This window comes from Acartia tonsa, chromosome 11 (genome assembly GCF_053477335.1).
Source record: "Acartia tonsa isolate MP-2025a chromosome 11, ASM5347733v1, whole genome shotgun sequence".
Classification (NCBI taxonomy): domain Eukaryota; kingdom Metazoa; phylum Arthropoda; class Copepoda; order Calanoida; family Acartiidae; genus Acartia; species Acartia tonsa.
Window position 1 is genome coordinate 21,672,629 of NC_137270.1, and position 25,535 is coordinate 21,698,163.

The 25,535-nt window shown below is 31.5% G+C and overlaps 1 protein-coding gene across 1 annotated transcript in view; it reads left to right on the forward strand.

Annotated features, from left to right (window-relative positions):
* Positions 1-25,535, forward strand: part of LOC145331185 (uncharacterized) — a 71,873-nt gene that overhangs the window by 43,780 nt on the left and 2,558 nt on the right. The window contains exons 30-54 of the mRNA XM_080175807.1: positions 764-1,081; positions 1,148-1,475; positions 1,587-2,000; positions 2,276-2,349; positions 4,695-4,811; positions 5,684-5,757; positions 6,518-6,768; positions 7,127-7,314; positions 7,706-7,764; positions 7,946-7,992; positions 8,220-8,479; positions 8,987-9,034; positions 12,407-12,483; positions 13,048-13,114; positions 13,391-13,516; positions 14,213-14,299; positions 14,728-15,024; positions 15,867-15,905; positions 17,224-17,288; positions 17,827-18,038; positions 21,713-21,927; positions 22,447-22,573; positions 23,748-23,781; positions 23,945-24,408; positions 25,154-25,243. Of these exons, the coding sequence (XP_080031933.1) occupies positions 764-1,081; positions 1,148-1,475; positions 1,587-2,000; positions 2,276-2,349; positions 4,695-4,811; positions 5,684-5,757; positions 6,518-6,768; positions 7,127-7,314; positions 7,706-7,764; positions 7,946-7,992; positions 8,220-8,479; positions 8,987-9,034; positions 12,407-12,483; positions 13,048-13,114; positions 13,391-13,516; positions 14,213-14,299; positions 14,728-15,024; positions 15,867-15,905; positions 17,224-17,288; positions 17,827-18,038; positions 21,713-21,927; positions 22,447-22,573; positions 23,748-23,781; positions 23,945-24,408; positions 25,154-25,243 (4,078 nt within the window). The remainder of the gene's footprint in view (positions 1-763; positions 1,082-1,147; positions 1,476-1,586; positions 2,001-2,275; positions 2,350-4,694; positions 4,812-5,683; positions 5,758-6,517; positions 6,769-7,126; positions 7,315-7,705; positions 7,765-7,945; positions 7,993-8,219; positions 8,480-8,986; positions 9,035-12,406; positions 12,484-13,047; positions 13,115-13,390; positions 13,517-14,212; positions 14,300-14,727; positions 15,025-15,866; positions 15,906-17,223; positions 17,289-17,826; positions 18,039-21,712; positions 21,928-22,446; positions 22,574-23,747; positions 23,782-23,944; positions 24,409-25,153; positions 25,244-25,535) is intronic.

The following is a 25,535-nucleotide window of genomic DNA, read 5'->3' on the forward strand; positions in this document are numbered from 1 at the left end:
CGGTTTGGCGGTCAGCATGATCTTAAGCTATAGACAGACAGACATCCTGTTACTAAGCAGCGAGAAAATTTTGATTCGTTGATTTTATAATGTTTTTGTATTAAAAAGAATATATTTGCTACTAATATTAATCTGAGAGTTAGTGTGAATAGTAAACCAGATGTTCTTTTAATTTAAAATTCAAATAGATTATAGTTTTTCTATATTTCTCTTTTCAAAAGGATTTAAGATACTCTTTAATCATTTTTCCTTGCTTTTTTTTATGAAACTTCGTGATTTATGCTTTAGAGAGGGATAACTTTTTAATTGATTTTATTGAGGGCTGAAGTGTCTTTCTTTCCCGCGCCCCCCTCCCCTCACATTCTAATCACTTCCTTAAATTGAATGTTTTGTAAAGATTACATTTTTGTTTGATATTTGGGGATATGAAATTACATAAAATATACTTGGATATTATGACAGGGGAGAAATTGTCAGCAATTAAGGATGCTCACATGGAAATCACTTATTGGTCAGTTCGTGCATCCAGTAGGAAGAAAGAGGGTACAGAGTACAAAGTGTGTGGTGGGGGGGGGGGGGGATCGTTATTTGTAATTTTAGCCAGCTACAAGTTTTACTTTATTGATAATCTGGTTTAAGATCCAAGTAATAATAAATCCATTGAAAATTTTAAAAACTTCCCTCTAAGTTTTATGTGTGATCGGGCTTGAGGAAAGATTGAGGTGTAGATTAAAATAATGTAAATCTATTGATTTTTATCTAGGGCCCTGAAGAGAATAGTGTAGAAAATGAGGTGACTGTACCAACTTTCAAACCAGAGATACCCACTACAACCACTACTACAACAACAGCAACAGAGACGTCAACTACAAGTTCTGCTTCTACAGAGGAATCTTTTAAGTCTACATCTAAAGAAATGGGCACATTTACTGATGCTACTATTGCTATTGCTAACAATGACAATTTGAACACAGAAACATCTCTAAATGCACTAAATGAATATGATCTGGAAAATGAAACACCATCTGAAAATAATGTTGATACTGAACTAATTGTTGAAACTGATATAGATTTAACAAAGGTAACAAATTAAGAAATATTTTTAGAATAAATTTAAGTTACTTATCATGTTGTTTTCTTTTAAAAGGGATTTTACTTGGGAACATCAATGAAGTTTAAAGAATCTGAAAAAGAAACGGATAGCACATTTGGAGATAATGATAGCACCAAGTCAATTGATGAAGAAATATCCACACCCGAGACTCCTACAACTGAAACTGAGTCTAAAACAACAAGAGAAATGAAAGCAACAACAACTAACAAAAAAGCAATTTCAAATATGCTTTCTCAATTACTGACAGGTGGCTTAAAATCTTCTGATGTATCAAAACAAGCATTTGTACCAAGATCAACTACTGCAATGCCAATGATATCAATTACAAAAGAGCCACAAAAGCTGTCTGGTTTAGGATCAGGTAAACCGTTCGAATTTCTTATTACAGATTCTCCAACTTTAGTTATGGAAATCCATATTTTTCTTACATTTTAAAGTTCTTATTGAAAAAGATTTAAAACTTTTAATATAGGATTTCTCTGGTTTACTAAGGATCCAAATTGGCGCCAAACAAAAGAGACCACCCCCATTCCACCACTGAGCCGGACAACAACTCTGTTCAGGATATCTGGCTACATACCACGTGGACAGAGTAAAGACGACTTATCACCTGCAGATGAATCAAAAGAGGAATTCATCGAGTTGGATGAATCTCCTGCCAAATTAAAGCCTAATTTTAACAATAGATTAAATGCATTTAAAAAGCCAACTGAAATTAAGCTTGTATCAAATAGAATAACTGTCAAGTCTGATAATGATAAACAACAGGCAGCCCTTGGAATTAATACAGATGATATACCTAAAACCAATACTGATGCCAAGATAAATGATGAAAATACCAGCAAGTTCAAACCTATCACCATTCAAAGCTCACTTTATATCAAAGGTACGACTATTTTACATCATATATTTAATTAATCTTATGAATACAATAAGGACATTAATCAAATAAGTTTTTTAATGAATTCAATTTCAAAAACTGTCTAAAATTGGCTTTACTGTTCAGTTTTCATGTAGTTGTTTGCTTGATATTGATTCGTTCTCATCATTATCATTGTTATTTACAATAAAAGTCTTACTCAAAATAATTTTTTTTCTGAAATTTTATTAATAAACTTTAAAAAAAATAAGAAAAGATTGGTATAACTGAAAAATCTTTAGAATCAAACACAGAGGAATCCAAAGATGAAGCAACCTCAACAACGGAGAAACCAACCAATACACCTACAATTCAGGTATAAGTTATGAAGGCTCAAACCATAATTTAGGTGTTAAACCTTCACTGTGTTTCATAAAAAAAAACATTGTAAATTGAAATGTGAGGTACAATTTTGTGGGAAGATTGTAAGCAGTGACAACTGATTAGTATTAAGGGAAGAGCACCAGATCAAAAACTATTGTTTTACTAACTTTTCAATTACAAGAAAGTTTATTTGGTCATAATGTACAATAGTATACTATTAAATAATTAGGTATATTTTTAATTTACCATGAGTTAAATATGTTTTAAATAACTTACTATTACCAAAAATATTAACTACTATCTTTATGAGGAGCAATTTATATTTTAGATTTAAAACAATTAAAAATCTTTATAGAATAAATGAGCTATAAAATGTTGCGGGACAAAGTGTCTTAAAAATCAGCCATAAAATGAGTGATTAACCTTTTTTTTAAATAAAAAAAAGCAAAATCAAAGATCTAATCTTAAAACTAGACTGAAACCTGAGGTGGATTCTTAAAAAAACTTTTGCCTCACTTAAAGTTCTTTGCATTACTAAAATCAGTGAGGCTCGCTAAAAATTTAGAGGGGATAATTTTGCCTCATTATTTTGCCTTACTATTTTAGTGAGGCAGTAAGCCAAAAAAGTTTTTTAAGAATTCACCTCTGCATAAAACTCCAGTGGAAAATTTATGTAAAAAAAGATTAATCTTTACATATAGGGTGTGCAAAAAAATGCGGACATTTTTGAAATTTTAATTGCGCGGCTTGTGTTAATAGTAGAAGAATACCACGCATACCGTTAGAACCGCTAAGAAGTCTATTTTTAGGAAATATAAGAACGATTCCTGTGCTACGCATAGTTTAGGAGCTACGTGTTAAAATGTCCCAACTGACTTAAAACTTGACTTGCGAGTAAATTTTGGGACATTTTACCACCTGGCTCCTAGATTATGTGTAGCACAGGAACCGTTCTTATATTTCCAAAAAATAAAGTTCATAGCGGTTATAGCGGTATGCGTAACATTTTTCTACTATTAACACAAGCCGCGTGATTCGAAATTAAAAAATGTAGGCATCTCTTTTTGCAAATATCTTCTCTAATTTTTAGTTATATGTTAAAATTTACTCGCAAGTCAAGTTTTACATCAGTTGGGACATTTTAACACGTAGCTCCGTTACTATACGTAGCAGAAGAATCGTTTTATATTTCCAAAAAATAGACTTCTTACCGGTTCTAACGGTATGCGTAACAATATTAACACAAGCCGCGCAATTTAAATTTTAAAAATGTCCGCATTTTTTTGTACACCCTTTATGAAATAGTAGGCGAAAAATGTGTTTTTCAACTTAAGGTTTAAAATATAATTTAATCCTTTATAAATTCTAATATAAAATATAAAAATATCACGTAAAATTTGGAAATTATCAAGAAAGATATAGACAAACAAAATTTCTTTTAGATGAAAAAAAATAGGTTCTACTGTATAACTAGTGTCTGTCAGTAAGTCAACATATCAGCCCATCCGAAGGTCCGTCATCTATTTGATATATTATCACCTGGATGTTACACCAGATTTTCATGCTCTCTAATAAAGTGAAACTCGCTGCTGGATGAAATAATAACGCCCATTCCCTTCTCTCCTACTGGATGAACGAACTGACCAATAAATGAGTTTCATGTTAGCAACCTAAATTGACGACTTTTTATTTCCCTGACATAATATCCACGTATATTCTATATCCACTGTAAACTCGTAAAAGTAAATCAACGAAATAAGATTCTCTCCATGGGAGTGCAAGATCTAGGTCTGATTTTTTGTGACGAATTTCATATCTATGTGGGGCATGTTTCAGTATTTGATATCATTGGAAGTCATCGGCTCCTAGACAGTTTATTATCAGATTTTATTTAAAGTAATTCTACTACTTTATTGTATATTCGTATGTTTGTTTCTTACAAGTGTGTAAGTGCTTTCCTTCAAATTCTCTAGTGAGCACATAGATAGCAGCAATTTAGAGTATTGTATGTGCTATCTCCTAAGCTAGGGGGTACCTGGCAGCACCAAATAAACATTATTATTATTATTATTATAACTTCCCAACCTCTTATTTTTATATAAATTGTAAATAAGTGGGGGAGAGAGGGGGGGGGCTCTTTAAGGCTAACCCCTGCGGGAACTTGCCCTAACTTGACTTTAAGTAAAAAACAAACACACACAAAAATTACCCCTCTCAATTATTTTTAATTTATTCAAAAATAACAAGTTGGGGGGGGGGGGGGGTCTTTGCTCGACTTTATACTTGGATTAAACCATTAGTATTTCATTATTTAGTAGTAATATTTTTTTTATTTAGAAAACTGAATCTACCCAAGATTCCTGGACCTCAGGAGTACCAACTTTGCTATCATCCTTGATATCATCATCAAACTCTGGCTCTTCAATAGTTACTCCATGGCAATCCTCCCCACAGGTTTCATATTATTTTTTTATCGCATCGTATTATAAACAGCTTTCCGCGGATATAAAAAATGTACAATTATGAGAATAAAACCAGTTTTGTTAGCCCCGATATGCCGAAGGCACGGGTTAACAAAACTGGTTTATAAATTATGATTGTCCATTTTTATATTCGTAGAAAACTGGATGTAATACTGAAGAATACATGATTTTTCAGAATGGCTTAGAACCGTATCTTATCCAGCGGATATTAACAGGTTTCGAAGCCGTATTGGAATTTTGGAAACATATTTCTTCTGGTTTTTCTATTTACAGTTGTTCGTGGATACGTAAATTAAAAAAGTAAAGCATCAATTAAGTTTAGATTTAGATTCCAGGCCGTAAATGAATGTTAATTGTTTATAATTTGTAAAATCATATAAAAAAAAATTAAATCCTTATAATAAAGTAACAGGATGTCTGTCTGCCAATTGTGTGTAGCGAAGGATCTCGCCCCTCCCCCCCCCCTAAAAAAACTAAAGCCACTAAAATACTTCTTCCTAAAATTGAATCATATCTCTCTTTTTTGTACATTTTAGTAAATAATCCTTTCAAAAAATAATTTTTAAAACTAGAGAAAAACTTATGTTTAAAAAATATTGTAATGCACAAATTCAGAATCAAGATTAGCCTCTCATCTATTTCTCATCTTGAAAAGTATAATGTAGAAAAAAGGAAAGTAAATTTAAAAAAGGAATATAAATACATTATTCTATATCTGCTTAAGTTTTCTAGACTAACATGTTACTTTTTTTATTTTTCTATTTGAACATTAATTTGATCTAAGTGTTATTATGTAAAAGAATTAATAAACAAATCCATAACATTTTATATTTATTTCTATAGATTTGGGAGAATGTTGACCAATTAGTGTCTGATCTCTTTACTACTTCTTCTAATGATGATGCAACATTAAACAGGTATGATTATATTCATCCGTATACGAAGTAACAGGATGTTTTTCTGCTGGAACTAATCTTGCTAACCGCTGAACCTATAAGTTTTTCCTTTACAGAGTAGCTTCTCATAGACGCTGGGTAGATTTATAACTATTTTGGGGAAGGTTACACCACCCTTCCTAGAGTAACTGCCCTTAAAAAATAAACTAAAAACTGAATGAAAATGGGCAGGTGTCGAATTCCTCTAGCAGCCTCTAGGGGCGTAGTCGCAAGTTATTATGATAATAATAGTAGACCTTTAAATTGTTTAATCTATTGGCTCGGCCCTTTGCACCTTCCCCCCTTTAGCTTGAAACAACATTTTTAGATAGGTAGAAAAAATCCCTGAAAAGCAGAATTGCACCTTCAGAAGTTGCAGAGATTTTTATTTTGCTGGTTTGGACAGACGGACTTACATCATTTTAGATTTATTACTTCATCGGTATAAAATGTTTTTTTTTTGGCATTATCCTCTTTTTTTATACATTTTTTATACATAGGCCAGAGGGCCGAGCGCTGCGGCTAGGAAGGCTAGGAGGCCGAGCGCTGCAGCTAGGCAGGCAAGGGTGCCGAGCGCAGCGGCCAGAGTCATAGTTCCTTTAAATATTTAACATTTTCACTTTATTTATAATTATTTTGTTAAAAACAAGCACAAATATGCTTATACATGAAAGCTTTTTGGCATTATTGTTTCTTTAAAAAAAATATTGGCCAAGAGATTTTATAATACAATATCTTTTAGGATAACCCAAAACTATGCCAACAAAATTTCCCAAATGAACAAAGGACAGGACAAATCTACCCTGCCCTCCACGACAGAAAATACTGCTACTACACCGATGCCAGATATGTTTGGGGATAACAAGTTTATTCAAACCCTAGAACCTGATATACAGTATCTGAGCAGTTCTGAAGATATTGCGTTAAACAAGTTTACTTCAGCTTTTTTAGGAAAAGAATGCCATTTAATAGAAAAGAAGAGTTTCACCAAGGGTTCAAATTTTACATGTCGACAGGAAATGACCTTTTAAAACTACTGGGATAATATATAATATCAAGGAGCTGAGTGACGTACGGACATACAATAGTAAAAGAGTAGCTGTGCTATTTAATAGATTCTTCACCTCTAAAATAAATATATAAGTAAAATTGTATAATCCAGACAACAACATGATCCCAGTGTTGGAGACCCTTATCGTCTGCTAGCAAATTCATTCCTGTTCCTTTATAGGGATGTGACTGTGGTTATATTTGCGACGCTATTTTAAAGGATATAGTTATATATAGCTCATGCCTTCCTATTCTTTTACTTTAATACTTCTACTTATAATGGCATTAATACTGTAAACAGGGTATGAAACAACAAAATCACCATTCCAAAATCTCCTTAAACCCAGCAGCCAACAGTACGGATATCTAAAAGAAAAGTATGGACTTGTCAAAGATGTGGCACCCATGAAATACAAGAATAAGTTCATAGTTGCCAACTCTCAACAGAATCAGGTTGTCAGCTCAAATCCTTATTCTGTCATAGACAAGGTAACTTTTGCTTTTATTACTTGATTGGTCAATCGACCACCCTTTTCTAATTTCGGATGTATTTTTTTCAGTATGGCTTCGAACCGATTAATTTCCGCTGGATGAGAATCGGTTCTCAGTTTTGTATTAAAGACAACTTACTGTCTATGATAAAATGCAATAAATAAATATTCTAAAACTAAAAATAATAGGTCACCTTTAAAAGACTAACCTAGCTATACTAAAGCATAAAAATACTTTCTAAGTCAGTTTAGTTCAGAAAGCCAATGCAATTTTTTTTGCAAAAGTTATTAATTCTTAATGAAATTTCACTTAAGTTTTGAAATCTTGTTGCTGCGCTATTTGTCCTCGTTTTATTGCATCTGTTTATCTGGATCTAAAATATTTTTAGGAAACTTCCACTAAGAAGCCTAATCTTACAAATCACGGAGATATTTTCAAATATTTAAGGTAAATAAATTTCTTAAATCTTGGTTCTAAATTTAACAAAAAATAATTCAATTCAAAATTTCCAGATTGTTGAAATATACAATAACAAACATTTCTTATTATTTTAAAATCCCTTTTAAATAAATTTTCTTTATGAGATTAATAGATGTAAAATCTGATTAAACCTATTAAACTATTTTAGTTCTCTAGTATCTAAAGGGAAAACAGAAGAAAATCGGGGAGATTCAGGTAAGAAACATCTTCCAAATCTATTCTCAATAAAAGATTAGTTTTTCTCTATAATAAATATGGATGACAATATTCATAATCGGGTTATGAAAATAATCTTTAACTAAATCATGACAAGAAGAAATATTTTAAAAATAGATATTAATTATTCACCATGAAAACATATTACATCTCACAGAGATTAATTACCAAGTTAATCTACATGTTTTAGATTTTATTTTATTTAGAAAATACAATAGCAGAGACAACAATAAGAAGCCTACACAAACTAGACAAAGATCAGCTGATTCCCGCCAAAGACGAAATATTTCCCGCCAATTCTAAATGGAACAAGAACTCTGTTGCCAAACCATCAACTTATGCTGCTGTTTTGAGCGCATATGAGGCAGATGCTGCTCTGTCAGACGCGTCAACTCCCCAAGATACTAGAATTAAGGTGTCTGAATTTATTGATCCTGATTTGAAGCATATCATTAGCTTAATTCAGGTAAGTCTAAAGAAATTTGGAATCCTTTAATTAAACGACTTTTGTCTTAAAGTTTAAACTGTCAGTTCAAAGATTTGAAGCATATCATTAGCTTAATTCAGGTAAGTCTAAAGAAATTTGGAATCCTTTAATTAAACGACTTTTGTCTTAAAGTTTAAACTGTCAGTTCAAAGATTTAGCGAGTTTATGAACAATTTCAATGAACCCGGATGCCTTTAAATTGTATGCTTATAACATTTTTCTTAAAGCAAATAAAAACAAAGATGACGACATCCATAAAAGCAAAGTTCAATAATTTGGACTTTGAGACAAGAAAAAACAACAAAAAACGCATCTTAGATACAACTAAAAATACAACTCATAACAAATTGTACCTTATTTGTTACAAGAATCACCATACAAAGTTTCAAAACGATATGGATATTCTACCATGTTTAACTTAACTCTATGAGCAATCTGTTATGGTCCAAAAAGGCTTCAATTAAAAAAATAACTATTTTTTTACAGGATGAAAACACAGAGTCTAGACCAGCTATATTAAACATTGATAATCAGGTAAGAATTTTTCTTAGTAGAGCAAATCTACAGTCAGGGTTTGTAGCGCAGCCACTCTATACCTAGAGTTTTTAATGCAGCTACTTTTCAGTTAGGGTTTGCCCTTACAAATTAAAAGTAAAATAACTATAAATAGTTAACAGAGATTTTTTTTGTTTAATTGCAGATTTTAAAAGGATTTAATTACATATTTTTCCCTAGAAAAGAGTTTAAAGTTTTTTTTTATTATTTTTTAAGTTTAACAAATTCTTCAAAAAATTATGGATCTACTGCAGTTCACGGTAAAATATTGCTGGTAAGCAATATTTCCAAAAATCTATGAATTTTAAAGGCTGCTAGCTGCCAAACGGCTGAACGTACAGATCATACCCGCACACCATTTTAAGCGGCATAAGAAAGCCTACAAATAATCTGGAATAGTCAAGATCCAATGATGCACAGGGAAAGCTTCACAGAAGAAAAAACGCGTAAAATAGGTCTTTTTCGCGCATTTCTCTGCACTGCGAGATAATTATGCACTATTGATTTATGGCTTTTCCAGATTATTTGTAGGCCTTCTTATGCCGCTTAAAACAGTGTGCGGGCATGATCTGTACGTTTCGCCGTTTGGCAGCTAGCAGCCTTTAAAATTCATAGATTTTTGGAAATATTACTTAACAGCAATATTTTACCGTAAACTGCAGTAGATCCAAATTATTTATAATGCTCTCTTATTTTTATATCCTGCTTATTTTTATGCATATTTTCTGCTTGTTATTGCTGCGATACTTTTGGACAAAATTCAACCAGTTTTAGATGTAATAGTTATGAAAATAATTACAAATAAATAGTGCAAACGTTTTTTTCTTGTCAAAACAGCTGGTGTTGAAAGATTTGGTCAAGTAATTAACAAGGATGACAACATCAATAAGTAGCGAAGCACAAAAAATCATGGATGGTAATACTTACAAGTAGATTTGAAGTGTATTTATTAATTGATTTATTGGAGGAAATAAACACGAAACCCTGTTTTAATTTGTATAATGATGACGGTCAAAGTAATTATTTGATACTGATATCCCAAAAAAGTTTTAAAATTGGACCAAAAACACCAAAGTATGGGGAAATATGCAAAACATATAAAAATAGCCAAAAACCTGCTAAAAGGCAGTCTGACCGCAATGCTTGTTTTCTTAAAACGACAGGAAATTTAATTTTTAAATCCTTAACTTGAAAAAAATTGAAAATCGGACTATATACATCAGAGATATGGAAAAATTTAAAAATAGTCAAAAACCTGCAAAAAAAATTTGGAAATCGTTACATAAACACCAAAAATATGGAGAAAAATTTAAAAATACAAAAATAGCCTAAAACCTGCTGAAAGGCAGTCTGACCGTCATAGTTGTTTCTTTAAAGGACAGGAAATTTAATTTTGATATATATAGTTCTAAAAAAAAAATGGAAATCGGACCATAAACACCAAAGATATGGAGAAAAATGTGAAAAATACAAAAATAGCCTAAAACATGCCTAAAGGCAGTCTGACTGTCATAGTTGTTTTCTTTAAACGACTGAAAATTTTATTTTGATATCTATAACTGAAAAAATTTTGAAAATCGTACCATAAACACTGAAGATATGGAGAAAAATGTGAAAAATACAAAAATAGCCTAAAACCTGCTAAAAAGCAGTCCTACCGCCATCGATGTTTCTACTTAATTGTGCTCCCTAATTATGGGAATGTTGTCAAAAAATTTAAGCATTCTATCTTTTATAGGAGCTGAGTAAATCCCATTTTCCCCATAGCGTTACGGACTGGCGGACAAAGTGAATTATAGAGTAGCTTCGCTACTACAAACTGTTATTTTCTAATAACAGTCATTAGTCTTAATATATATTTTTAACAAATTGTACTTATTGTTAGATGAAACACATGGATATTTCTATTTTTTTGTTTGATATATATTGGTTATATAAATTAAATATAATATATATATATATACTAGCGGCTTCGCCCCTAGCCTCTAGGGGCTTCGCCCTATATAGTTTTGGGAAGTCAACCCTCCTTAATAGAAATATTCAAAAAATTATTCTTTGTTTAATTACTCTGTGGTAAAATTAAACCCAGGTTGTGCGCTTTATGCACAAAAATTTTAATTTGTACAAATTAAACCCAGGTTGTTTGCCGTATACACAAAAATTTCAATTCGTAAAAATTAGACCTAGGTTGTTCGCATACACAAAAATTAAAATTAAAAAAAAATATTTTGATTTGGGGGGATTCATGGGGGCTTCGCCCCATGTTGCAGTGGGGTTCCCCCACCCCAATTACTGGTTTTTGTTTAAAAAAAAATTTAAAAAAAAAATTTTGGAAGTGGGGATTTTTTTATTTTTGGGGGGGTTGGGGTGTCCCACCCCCCAAGAAAATAGCCTAAAACCACCAGAGGACCAGTAGGTATATTCCTAGAAGGGTAGAGCCCAATTTGATCAGCAGTTACTGAGATTTTACAAAAAATGTAAAAAAAAAATTTTGGGGGTTAGATTTTTTTTATTTTTTGGGGGGTTAGGGGTGTCCCACCCCCCAAGAAAATAGCCTAAAACCACCACAGGACCAGTAGGTATATTCCCTGAAGAGTAGAATCCAATCGGTTCAGTGGTTACCGAGATCTTAAGGGACAGACAGACAGACGGACAGACAGACGGACAGACGGTCAGACGGACAGACAGACAGACATCAAGCTACTTTGTATTATAGATATATACTAACGGATGCACTTCTAGCATCTAGGGACTAACATTCAAAGGTTAATGGTAGGGCATAAAAACACCCTAAAACAATACCCAGACTATAAAAATAGTCTAAAACTATCCCGGTACTTAAGAAAAGCTTAACTGAAAAGCCTATATCGGTTTAGCGGATAGCTTTTGACTATGAAAACAAATAATTGTGTAATTATTATTGGTTTTCAATAACACAGAGTGCGAAAGCTAACAATTGTAAAGAAATATGTAAATGAGTTCCAACTTAAAATTTTGAATTTATTTTATATTAACCTTTTGTTGCCAGCAAATAACATTTTCTAAGGATGTTAAAATGGTTCCTACTACTTTTTTGTTCGATTACTGTTGTGCACAAATTTTTCAATAAATTTTAAGAAAGATATCTAAAACAAAAATGGATTATAAACATACGATTTTATCCATATTTTAGAGATTTTTAATATTATTTTGGAATATTTTTTAACATACCATTATATCAATATTTTTGAGATTTTTAATTGATTTTGGAAGATTTTTTACAAAAATAATGTTGGTGATTTGGCTATCATAAACGATTCAGCTATACTTTTTAAGAATCCACCTCTAATGTTTTTTTTTTACAATTTTCAGGGAATTGAAATAGACCCAGAAGACGGTGGTTCTCCACTTTTTAACTCCTTTGGGGCTCAAAGTTCACTTTTAAATAGGTAAGCAAAGTTTTATTTTTAAAGAATATTATTCAAATTATCTATAAAAAATTTATTTAAACATTAGTTTAACGTCATAGAATTTTTTAAATTTTGGTACTTTTTCTTGTATTATTTTTTTTTAAGAATAAAAAGAACTGAAAAATCATGTAGAGCATCGTATTACATCCAATTTTCTAAGTACATTAAAATAAAGATTATAATATTAATACCATTTTTATTAATCTATCTTTCGGTTGGGGCTAACAAAACTGGTTTAAATATTAAAAATTTTCTTTTTAATATCCGCGGTAAGTTGTCTATAATACGATGCGATAGATAACTATTATTGAGTTCTTGAGTTTTGTAAAAAGTTTTTGTGTTTAATATCTTTATTAAATAATTCGTCTAAGCAAAAGATTCTTTAAAGCTTTGGTAATGTCTCAGATTTGTTTAAAAATATTTTTAATGAGTAAGAGGCTAAAAGATATTAAGCTTTTTCCGCCCTTCTTTTTAAAGCAGTTTTCTTCCTTAATAGGAACAACTTGGTTTTCTTCACATGATCCACTTTTATTTTATTTTCAGAGATAAACTCGGAACTGGACCTGTAGATTATGCTTACCCACAGTTATACTCGAAACTTGGAAATCAGGTATCTAATTTTTTCAACAACAAAGATGACATGATCCACTAAAGCTAAGCTCGAGAATCAGACAGAAGGACAAACAAAAATAATTAACACTTGTAAGAGATATAACTTAACAAGCAAAATATAAACTTATAAATTGCTCGAATATAGGATGGTGCTAAAAGGACATACTTACAATTCTAGGAATTGATATTTCGGTTGTTTTATTAAGAATTAGTATTTCGAAAGATCGCGTAATTCTAATACCAAGATAGGTGTAATACATGTTTTTTTCTTCAGAATTCTTTACAAACTACAACAAAGCACACAGTAGCCGCTACCCAAGACAAACATAACGAGTATCTCGACTCTCTGTACAAGCTTATCAATGATGGCTTGTCCAGACCTAATTCTCCCAATACACAGGTATAGAGTCGGAATATTTATATAGTGTCCTTTAAGATTTTAACAAAGGTGACAACATCCATAAGTTGCGAATAACAAAAATCATGGATGGTAATACGGACTTATTGATCGATCAGAAGAGCAGACTTGATTAGTAATGAACCAAAAATAGAATTCATATAAAATGTTATATTACAAATGTTTTTATATGTTGTTTTAAAATTTATGTTTTTTTTGCAACACAAAAAATGACCTGGCTATCTTTAATAGAAGCCAACGAAATAACAATTCTTTTGTGATGTTTCGGACTGACGAACAATTTTTGAGTAGCCTCTCATTATATTTATGTAAAATAGAGCATCTATTTAATTACAAAGGTTTACAAAGTACATGCTCTTAACAAACCTTCATGCTCATAAAAATAATATTTTTCTATTTTTTTTTAACAACCACCTTATCAAAGAGACAAATAAATATATGACTCTCTTTTAACTTAATGCCAAAAAGCTGAATTTTTTCCATTTTAGCTGTTGTACTTTTATTGCCAATGGCCAACATTAGTCAATTTTACTAATTATGTGTTGTATAGCTGCGGAATAATGTTGATTATAGTTGCCTTACTTATGATGACAGACAAACTAACGGAATGACATTTGTTGTGGAAGTCTTATTAAAGCATATAAAAAAATATGTTAATACTTACTTACTTCTTTTCAGGTTAAGAAAGGATTATTAGAAAAGACGAGTCGAAGACCTGCTTTGGATTATAATGAAATATCTGTTCTTCCAGAACCATCTAAACAGGTGGAAAAAATATAGCGGCTTCCATTAAATTTACCCGTGGGGCACATAAATTTCATATTTATTCTTTAAATATGGGGGTGGGGTTAGTTTTAATTTGTTTGTTTATTACTTTAGATAAAGCTAGTTAATTAGGTTATATTAGGTACGCAGGGTTGTGGTATTCCAGGTATTGACATTACAGGGTTAGAGGACCTCACATAGCATAGAAAAATTTAGGTTGGGGGGTTCAGCGCTCAAACATAGAGAGAAAGCGTCAAATGTTTAAAAGTTTCAACACAATAATTAAAAGATCCCTGGCTTAGTATAATGTCCCAACCAAAATATAAAATACATTGATTTATTGATAAAAGATACAAAATTTAGTATATTTTTGTTCAACACTTTTTGGATAAGATGAAAAGTATTTTTGAAAACTATACATTTTTTAGGAACTTGAAGAACTAAAATCTGGTTGGTCCAACCACCTGGGAGCATACGAATACTATCCAACCAATCAGCTATCGCAATATCAAAAACAGCCAACAAATTACAAGCCTAGCTTTCTGAAACAATCCAATTACAAGGGCGACTATCTGTCCAATGAGGTGTCTAGATTTCCTACAATGCGGCCATCTTCATATCATGAGCCAATAGTAGAAGAGCCAATGAATGATGTAAATTCCAAGTTTATAGTTCCCAACTATCAGAAGATATATCAAGTGGAGCAATCAAACTTTCAGACAGAGGTGAGATGTTCTTTTATTCGGATTTAAGAACAAATATACAAAAGGTTATACAAGGTTATACCAACTAGCATATCTACTCATGTAAACTATATTATCATATATTTAAAATTTTTTACTCAAAATTTTCTTTATTAGAACTGTTTTGCTATCTTTTTGTACTTTTCTAGAAGCTAAGCTACTCCATAATTCTCTTTGTCTGTCCGTCCTTCCGTCCCTTAGTCGATCAGTTTGTAACGCTAGGGGGCGAATAAATTAGATTCTCTGTTATTTGAGTTATAGTGCATCCATCATACTACTTACTTGATTCGTATTCTGAAAGTCATGCTGTAAAAGACATAAATAATTTTGAAAACGGTTTAGTGATTCTCTAATTCTATTGTCTGATAAAAATGTATCACTTTTTATTACCACTAAACATCTGCTCTATGTCAAAATAAGATTACTCGTTTTTTTTAATCAATTTCCCTACTTCATTGTTTTGCAATATAGGTGTTATCTAAACTTAAATGTTTAATCAAGAAGTTTTAATTAGTTTATGTATATAATGTTTATTTTAAACTTTGGAATACGAACAGGTAAGATAATAAGAACAGAAAGATGATTTAAAAAGAAAGAACAGTAAACGTTAATACAGTAAATATATTCTAAATCTTAAGATATGTTTAGTAAATGTAATGAAAAACTAAAACCTTTAATTACATTTTTATAAAATCGATTTTATTTTAAGATTTCTCTACTTAATATATTTGAATTTGATGTAAGTAATAGTGCAAAACAATTTAAAATTTAAAACTTGAAATATTTAGATAAAACCAAGTAAAAATAAGAATTTTATATTTTAGTTTTTATCAGCTGCCGAAGAAAAACTTCTCTATGACAGGGTTATTTTCATGCAAAAAACATCAAATAAATAAGTAAAACAAGTATAATAAAATACTTTTAGAAAACCGCATCTGTGACGTAACACGTAGTGCCTTCACTCATTGTCGGTAAAGTGAAACACTGAGTCATAACTAAAGACGTTATAATTATTTGCCATTGCTACCGTGTCAGGTAGCAACGGGACACAAATAAATAAAGTAGAGGGAATTCCTAGGCCCATAACAGGGGCAACCCATTACCATACACAGTTAGGATTTCCAGATAAAGGTTGTGCAATCTTAGGGTTACTTGTCTAACAGATCTATAGTATAAATGTATATACAGATAACTAAATCCCAACCTTTTTCGTCTGCTAACAAATTGTTTTCTGCTACTTGGATCTGTCTGACACCATTGGTTATTTAACCCCTTCCCTCTGTAAAGTTTGTTTAATGATTGTCGAGAGGGCGTTTGACTATACACATATCAAAAAGTACCAGAGATGCACCAAAATAAGATCTCGTGGTTTATTCCTACCTCATAGTCTGTGTTCTGGCGAACGTACCTTAATAATATGCCATAACCAGCGATCTTTTCTCAATCTGCTCGTCGCCGGGGAGGTGATTGGTTCAAATCTCAGGCCGACACCGAAACTAATAGACGTTAAAAATGGTTCCTACTGCTACTATGTCAGGTTCGCGACATAAATAGTAAGAGTAGGGGGAATGCCTTGGTCCATAAACAGGCGCAACTCGTTACCATGCACAGTTAGGACTTCTCAGACAAAGGTCATGCAATCAAATTGTTGGTTGTCTGATAGATGTTACTTAATCTAATATCCTTGGGTGTTTGAGTATCGCATTCCATTACACGTGGATGATACTCTGGATTCTCTAGATGATTACTTAAAATCGTGAATCCCGCCCTTACAAGGTAATGGCTAGGTTCTAATAATAAGCCATTGAAAGCTTATTTTCTAAATATTATTACGTTCCTCTTTATTATTCTTTTTTTTAATGATGATGAAAATATCTAACTTTGTTACACAATGATTAAACCCTAGTAGTTTAGATAATAATGTCTAAATATAACGTATTTGGTATTATCTTTAGTGTAAGAGGCTTAAATGTAAATAATACTTAAATTAAACAAATTTGTTATTGTAGGCGTTAACTTAGTATTCTTTCACGAAATTGAAGCGTAATAACGGGGTTTCCTTAGTTCTCAAATTTTGGGAAGCTTAAATAGGTTCTGGGGTGGTTTTGGAGATAAAAGCTAATTCATAAATGATTTTTTTATAATAAAAATGCATGAAAAATAAAGAACCTATGTTGCTAGTACACAGGAAAATTGAGAGATAAAATGAAGGAAACTGAAAACAAGTTTATCTTACAAAACTTTAGGCATATAATCCAGTTAATTTCATTTACTTTTCAAAAACAAACTTTCAACACTTTTATATAATGTTAAAATTTAAACTTAATACTATAGTCCCCAACGTTTTATATTAACGGTTTCTTATTCGTTTGTATAACAACTTTGGGGACTCTCATTGGATTTAGATTGATTGGTTCATTATGTTTAGTGTCCAAACGTTTCAACTAATAATTATAATCTACCAAAGGGCAAACATTGTGTGTTTCTTTTTATTAGGGCTGTACATCAATATATCGCCCATTGTCTTATCCCTTTAGAGCCTTGATTTATGTACAGCTTGACTTTTGTTAAGTATTTGATACATAAAAAATGTCAAGGTTGCACATTAGTAAAAATGCATATTTAAAACATTTAAAGCAGAAGAATAATGTTCCTAAGTACTCAGTAGTAACAAACTAATAATTATTGAGGGATGGTTGATCAACAGTAATAACAGAGAAGCTTCGCTTCAAATAGATTATTTTATTCATATACATAACTGGATTATAATTAATATACATAAAGACCTGAAATAGCCCAGCTTATGAACAAATATATGAATAAAAAGACTAAACCCACTTACCTTCAACCAAATATTGAACAAGAATCAAAATATAGCACAACAACGACAACCAAAACCACAACAACTACCGCAACAACCACTACTACAACCTCAACACGGGCTAGCAATGAAATAATATTGTCAGATGGTACCACCGCTACTTTGCCGGATCAAGGTAAAATATTTTATGTAACTCTTCTACTTTTTATTTCGGTCGGTGTGTCCATATAAACAAGGATGACAACATCCATAAAAGCGAAGCTCTGAATTTTGAAACGGTAGGACAAAAGGGCATTAACACTTGTATAGTGTTAGAACTGAATAATCAGAATATAAATGTATAAGAGTCTAGACAAAATTGTAAGTAAATTTGTTGAAAAATTACTTGTTGCAGGATAATGTTAAAGGATATAGCTGCATTTTTAGGACTTGATTATAGAGTTGCTTCGCTTATAATATTGTGCGTTGTTGTCAAAGGAATCAGTGTACCAAAAATTAGATCAATCGGATAATTAGATCATATAAAAATTTGATACAAAAAGTGAAAATATCAACATGTTGAAAATGGACGTACGGACATTCTGGTAACGATTATAGAGTTGTTACGATTTATAAATTGTAACTATTACAGGGATCACCATGCAAAATTTGATATCGATAGGACAATTCTAGCCTGCCAAAATTAACGAAAAAAGCTATCCGTCTGTGTCAAAACCTTATTATAGAAAAGCTTCGCTTTGAACAAAGCTAACAAACAAGAGTTTTTTTAAGATATAGCCCAAATGAATTGTAAACTAGATGCTTATCAGTTAAGGGAATATCAACAAAAAAAATTAGCCTTATATCTTGAATAACAACTAAGAAAATTACTTTTCCAATGCAGTTCCTTACAGTTGGACAGGGGGACATTTTGTAGTCGTTACTAAAAACAAACAATCCTGACTATGGAGGAACATATTGACAAATATCTAAGAACTATGTTAGGAACCAAAATTGACGAAAACAATTTTCCTGTCAAAGTTACCAGGTATTCTATATCCATTGCATTGATTAAAGGGTCCTCACCTTATTTTTTTTAGCCTTTTCCTCCTCTATTCTTCTTTAACTTTATTCTTGATTGTTTACTAGCAGCTACACCCCTAGCATTAAAGGGCTCTATATGAACAAAAATTAATCTAAAACCTATACTTATTTCTAAAGATAAAATAGCCTAAAAGCACCTCAGGACATATAAAAAGTTTCGAGAATAGGGCTAGAAATAGGAGAAAAGCATGTGAAAAATACGAAGAATCGCCCCATAAGGTGCGATGTTACGAAAGGGACTATACCCAAAGCTTCACTGTAAAGGAGAACCATATCGATTCAGCGGTTAGCGAGTTCCTTTGTTACAAATAAAACAAGCTTACTACATCATATAAAAAGATGATTGATTTTACGAATTAAACTTCATCATTGTAATTTATCTCTTGGTAATGCTAATTTTTTTAACAAATAATGTTTAGTCATTATACAGTTTTATATAAAAATGTAATTTTGCTATTTTATTTCTTATCTTCTCAAGTAAACTTATTAAAAATTTCTGAAAAATCAATTAAAAGACATGATAAGAAAATAAGGATGACAACATTCATATAAATGTTAAGCATAAAATTTAGTAAAATATTAAACAAATGTTATGCAATAAGTTATTTAACTGATTTAACATTATATTTTGAATAAATTAAAAAGTAAATTTCATATGTTGTACATGGTCATATGTCGTCTATCTTTAATAGACGCCAAATAAACATTATTTGATTAAAGAAACTTAATGTTATTCGAACCATTACTGTCCAACAGACCGACAGAAACAAAAATTTTAGACTTGCTCAAAGGAATTATCAGAAAAGATCAGCCTCTCCTTACGGACGGACGTATATTTGAACTTATAGAAGTAGCTTTGTTTCTATAAGTCTTTTAAGATTATAATTGTAATAGGAGACTTGGTAAATAATCATAAATGGTAATTAGATCATTTAATTGGGATCAATTTACTTTCTCAACGGAATAAGATAAATTTTATAAAATACACATAAATCATATTCACGTTCTGTTGAAAGCTACTCTTATGGGGGTAATTTTACTTTAAATGAACCTAAAATAAGCATCCAAAGGATTTTTTTCTATATGCTAAATCAGAAAAATCGCCCAAAAATAAAGAATTTCATTATATGCTTTTTCAATTAAGCTTTTGTGTGTAACTTTTATTGTTTTGATTAGTTTTTCAATGAAGGGTTAAAGTTGTGGCACAATATCTAATATCTATGTTCCATTTTTTTCATTTTATAAGATTATTAAGTAATTTTAGTTCACATTTTGCCAGTTGTTCTCTTAAATGGACTTGACTATGTTATGATCCCAGAAAATTTTTATTTACTTTACCTGCCATCAGCAGAAAATCAGGACAGGTTCTTAGCTTTGTAGGAAAATTTGCTAATATTTCTCTTGCCCCTTATATTTATGCTTTTATGTTATCCCTGCTTTTAATATCTACCAGCGGTTACGTCCATAGAGACCTTTACAATCCCTTGTCGACTTTCAATCAAAGTTTTAAATAGAAAAAGGTTTTATTTTTATTTTTGAGGGTGGGTAAGTGCAAATTCTCTTTGAGGGTGATGGTAAAGGAGAACCATATTAGTTCTGTGGTTTGTGAGATCCTTCGTTACACACAGACAAAGATCCGTTTACTTTACTATAGGGATACTCATTTGTTTGAAGAGCTGTGATTATTTTCATTATTTAAATGTTTGTCTGTCTCTGTTTTTTAAAGGACTCTATTACTGTCCCTGGCTTAGAAAGAAATATATATCTATTAGCTTTCATGGAAAATATTATTTTTAGAACATCCGACTTAATGACTCATCCCATATACACATATTAAAAGAAATAAAAACAAGGATGACAACATCCATAAGTAGCGAAGCTAAAAAATTATGGATAAATATCCGGAAGAAATTAACTATAGAGCAGTTTCATAAAAAACATTAAACTAAATAAATCACGAAACCTTGTAAGATTTATAACGTGAAAATCTATCTAGCATCTCAACCAATAAGTAAATATTAATGAAACTTTATGGGTACATATTAATTGTTAACTTAATTAATCCCTAACAATATAAGCCGTCTATCTCAAATAGGAGTAAATCATGAAAACTTTAAAATATAGGAATTGAACCCCAACCAATAGACAAATATCAATAAAACTCATTATAAGTATGCAGAATATTAAAGTATTTATGTATTTATTCCCTGAAAATATCAGTTGTCTATCTAGAATAGGAGTTGAGAAAACATGAAAACTTAAAAATGTAGGAATCGGTATAGCACACCAATTTATTGACGAATCTTAATAAAAACCCTGAAAATTTCAGCTTTCTATCTTTTGTAGAAACCTAAAAAATCACATTTTCCTCAATTCATGAGTGACGGACGGATGGACATTTCAAATTATAGAGTAGCTTCTCTACTAAAAATTGAATAGTAGATAGTCAAAATATTAATTTGATATTAAAGTTTGGAAATAAAGATGTTCTCCCCTGTATTGATTATTAAGTTACTCTTTAACTCGCTTTGTCCGTCCGTCTTGTAACGAATGCACGAAAATTTGTTACATTGATATGCCAATCTAACCTGTATCTGCTTTGTCTCTAAAAGAGGGCAATTGCTTAAAATTATTACAATATTTAGATTATATAATTACAATCAAATCAGAACAATTTTCGACATATTTAGCATTACATAAAAATAACACTACTATTATAAATTAGAGGTCATTTGTAAAATTTAAAAAAAAAATATTTTATTTTAGAAGCAACAGCCGAATCAAACTATCCTCCATTTCAACTTGCACTACCACCTGGCAGGCGACCTGACACATTCATGAGACCTCCCGCGCCTGTCAAAGCAGCAGAAACTGTTCCCGAAACCATAATATCAAGTCCCCTGGCTGATGTGAATAATGTTGACCTGCTCGGCTCCAATGATTATTATCCTACAAGTACCTATTCAGTTATTGCAATTAAGGTAATAGTTTTCGTCGTTTCCCTCAAAGTGACTGTTGAGCACTGAAATCTTCCTCCTTAAATTGGTAATGCAGGGGGAGGGTTAATTTTGTTTATTTATTAATTTGTTGCATGTTAGAATAGGTTATAATGGGTACTGGGTATCCCTGAAGTGTTAGAAAAGAAAATGATTACCCTCCGCCCCCTAATTTTCATTTTATTTTAAAAATATATGGGGGGGGGGGGGGTAGTGTCAACAACTAAATCCAAAAGTTTTTTAGCCAACCAATTCTTATTTATTGTAATGCTCTTTGGTTGCAAATAGATGTTAAATTAATGTACATTCCCAATGATGATAAACAAAAGAATACATTCGGTAAATTTAAACGATTTGTTGAAATGTGTGCACATTTTTAGATTGGAACTAACAAATCATAATTCATTAGAAGAATCTAAAGTTTTTGAGCAAGTCCAATGTCCTCTTCCTCCCTGATATGATAGAAACCACCTAAATCATTTCAATACTAAAATCCTTTTTCAGAAGGTTCCCGTGCCAGAGAAGAATATGAGCATGCCAGCAGCTATACAACTTGTGGATAATCTTGACTTCTCTGCTGACAATTCACTACAGTCGGAAAATCAGCTTCTCAAATTTATACACAGCATAGGCAGGACAAATTATTCCACAATAATATTATTAAAATCGCCATAAATTTGGCATTTAAAGATTTTTATTTCTTTTTGAAAAAAACATCTAGTGTTCACTTCTTCTACCATTTCAAAAAAAATTATTTGTCATTTCTATGTCCTTGGGGACTTCCTGTATAAAAGTCCCCAAAATGTGTTTCTTTACGTGTTTTCGTTACCCCAATCAAATTGTGTGTTCGTTACGCTAATAGAGATACTAAACTGAGCTGGATCTAAATCGTTTTGATGGTGCGCTGAATCGGGGTGATTCAGAGGTGAACCGGAGGTGCGCCACAGCTACTGCTATTTTAAAAAGATTTTCAGCGCGGTGTTGCTAGATCGCTGGCGACACTCAATAACATATCCATACGTGCCGGTACAATTTTATAACTTAAGCCGGGTCAGTAAGGTGTTTTATATAAAACAATACATAATTTATTTTAAAAATAACTATAAAAATGTTTTCACGATAGTTTTGCAATAAGATATTAAACTAATTTTAAAAAAATATTTATTTATTAAATATGATTCACCCCGATTTAGCGCAGCAATGCCACTAGTTGTGTACCATTGGCGCGCTGGTACCGCGCCACTGGCCGCGCTAAATCGCCCATGCCAATTCAATTTAAAGATTGGTATTAATAATCTGATGGTGCGCTGAAATGAATCGCCCTGGTTCAAAGCACCTCTAAACGATTTAAAGATCCAGCTCTGCACTAAAAATAATCGAGAGACACACTCCCTAGATCAGCCAATAAGAATCTATAATTCTAGAATTTAATGGATTTTTTTGTTAATTAGTCTTTAGGAAAAATATGAGAAATTATGTAGACCTCTGTCAACTTTTCAAAGCTCAAGCATTATATTTTAAGAACCAAAAAGATTTTTTTTAAAGGTAAAATCTTTTTAATTTAAAAGTATCTTATATTGATTAATATAATGATGATTAAAATAGTTTTATTTATATATCTTCATTGTTAATTTTAATTAGATGTAAAATCCGTGTTCTAATAATAATAAATCATAGTCAAAAGCACGGTAGTGGCGCTAATTAGATATGCTCCTAAATTTTTATGTTTAGAATATTTTTTGTTAATAGAAAATATTAATTTTGATTATGGTTTTTTTCTTGGAATAATTTTTTGTGTTTGTCAGTGAAAGAAGCTTCTTTAGAACATGAGCGAGTAAAGTAAGTAATATTTATAGTTGTCCAATTAATATTCTTGAATATAATTGCCGAATCTCAAAGCCTTAAAAATTAGGAAATTTATCGGCAGTATCTACTTAAATTATAAATTATTTTTCATATTTCAAAAAAATGTAATCAAAATGAACCAAATTACTATTTTCAGAAGTACAACAACTCCTGCCCCAAAATCTACAACAGACAAAGAATTATTAAACATCCAATTTGATTTGACAGGAACTGAAGAATATTCCTATATAGATGATGTTATAGAATACTCAAACAATGTGGATGACAATGACATAGACTACTCAAATTATGCTGAATCGGTCGATTACTCCAAATGGTCAACCTCAACCGTCCCAGAAAAGTCAACATACTTTCCAGACGTGGATTACTCCAAGACAACGGTAGAAGTGTCATCATCGACTACTCCAATACCGTCAACAACAGCGTCTACTACAAGTGAAACTGAATTTGTAACTTTTTCAATTGTTGGCCAAACGTCGGCCGACGAAATAAGCACCAAGTTTGAAACATTGTTAGGAGACTCGTCAGCTATACCTGTTACATCGTCAACAACTGTTCCACTGCTTTCAACAATATCAACTACTTTAGAACAGATTCAGGGTATGTTTTGTTTCTTAATATTTTAAATTATCTCAGCGGCGACACCGCTAGAGGCCTCTATCGTAAAATGTTTTATTTTAAATCTAAATATTTTTACGGCCGCTAGATGGGGTTAGGGTTATATTTTTTGCTATTTATATTAGAAGGGAAGTTGTACCCTCCCCAAATAGTTATATACCTTCCCAGGAACTATTAGAAGCTACCCTTTAAAGGAGAACCATATCAGGATATAAAATCTTGAAGATAAAATATTTACCAGTTACGGCTCTCAAAAATATTTAATTAAAATCATAGTGGGACTAGAAAATGCTAATATTCTCAAAAAGCAATAGGTTGTGTGTCTGTCTGTCTGAAGTATAAGATCACGCTAACCGCTGAATCGATATGTTCTTCTTTACACTGAGGTTTTTAGGGATGGTTTTTAAATATTTTTGGAGACGGCTTTTGGATGTTCTTTTCAAGGAAGCTTTAAGTATATCTTGGTGTGTTTTTAAACTATTTCCTTTACCTAATCTGCTCTTCCCTAGATGCTAGGGGCAAAGAAACTAGTTCTCAATCAAAGCATTACTTAGAAGCTGTATATGATGCCTATAAAAAATGACGTCATATAAAACAATTGACCAATACACAGACTAAACTACCTATGGCAGGCCAGTGTACATTTTAATTGACCAATGGTAGGCCAGTAAGACGTCACTTTTTATAGGCACTGTAATTAAAGACTTTCATTATTGAATATTTAAAGGTTCTACAACAACTACAACTACAGAATATACAACAAAAACAAAATCCACCACAGTGCCAATATCCACAACTACAGTATACACATCACCAGGCATGGGATAGGGATCTCAATAAATATCTCATAACTTAAATGGTGGTTTCCCTCAGAGTGCTTAGTTGAGCATAAAAACCAACCCATAATGTTAGATTAGGTCTATTGGGTATAGGGTAGCACGGGAGGTTCAGAAGCTACCGCAGGAGATAGGCACAAAGAAAAAAAACTTTTCTACTTCCCATATTTTTCCATTTTTCCATAAAGAAAGAAAAAAGGGTCGATTTTTGCCAATTGGCACTATCCTTTTAACACTAGCTTAAAAAAACAATTTCAAAAGCTTTAAATATAC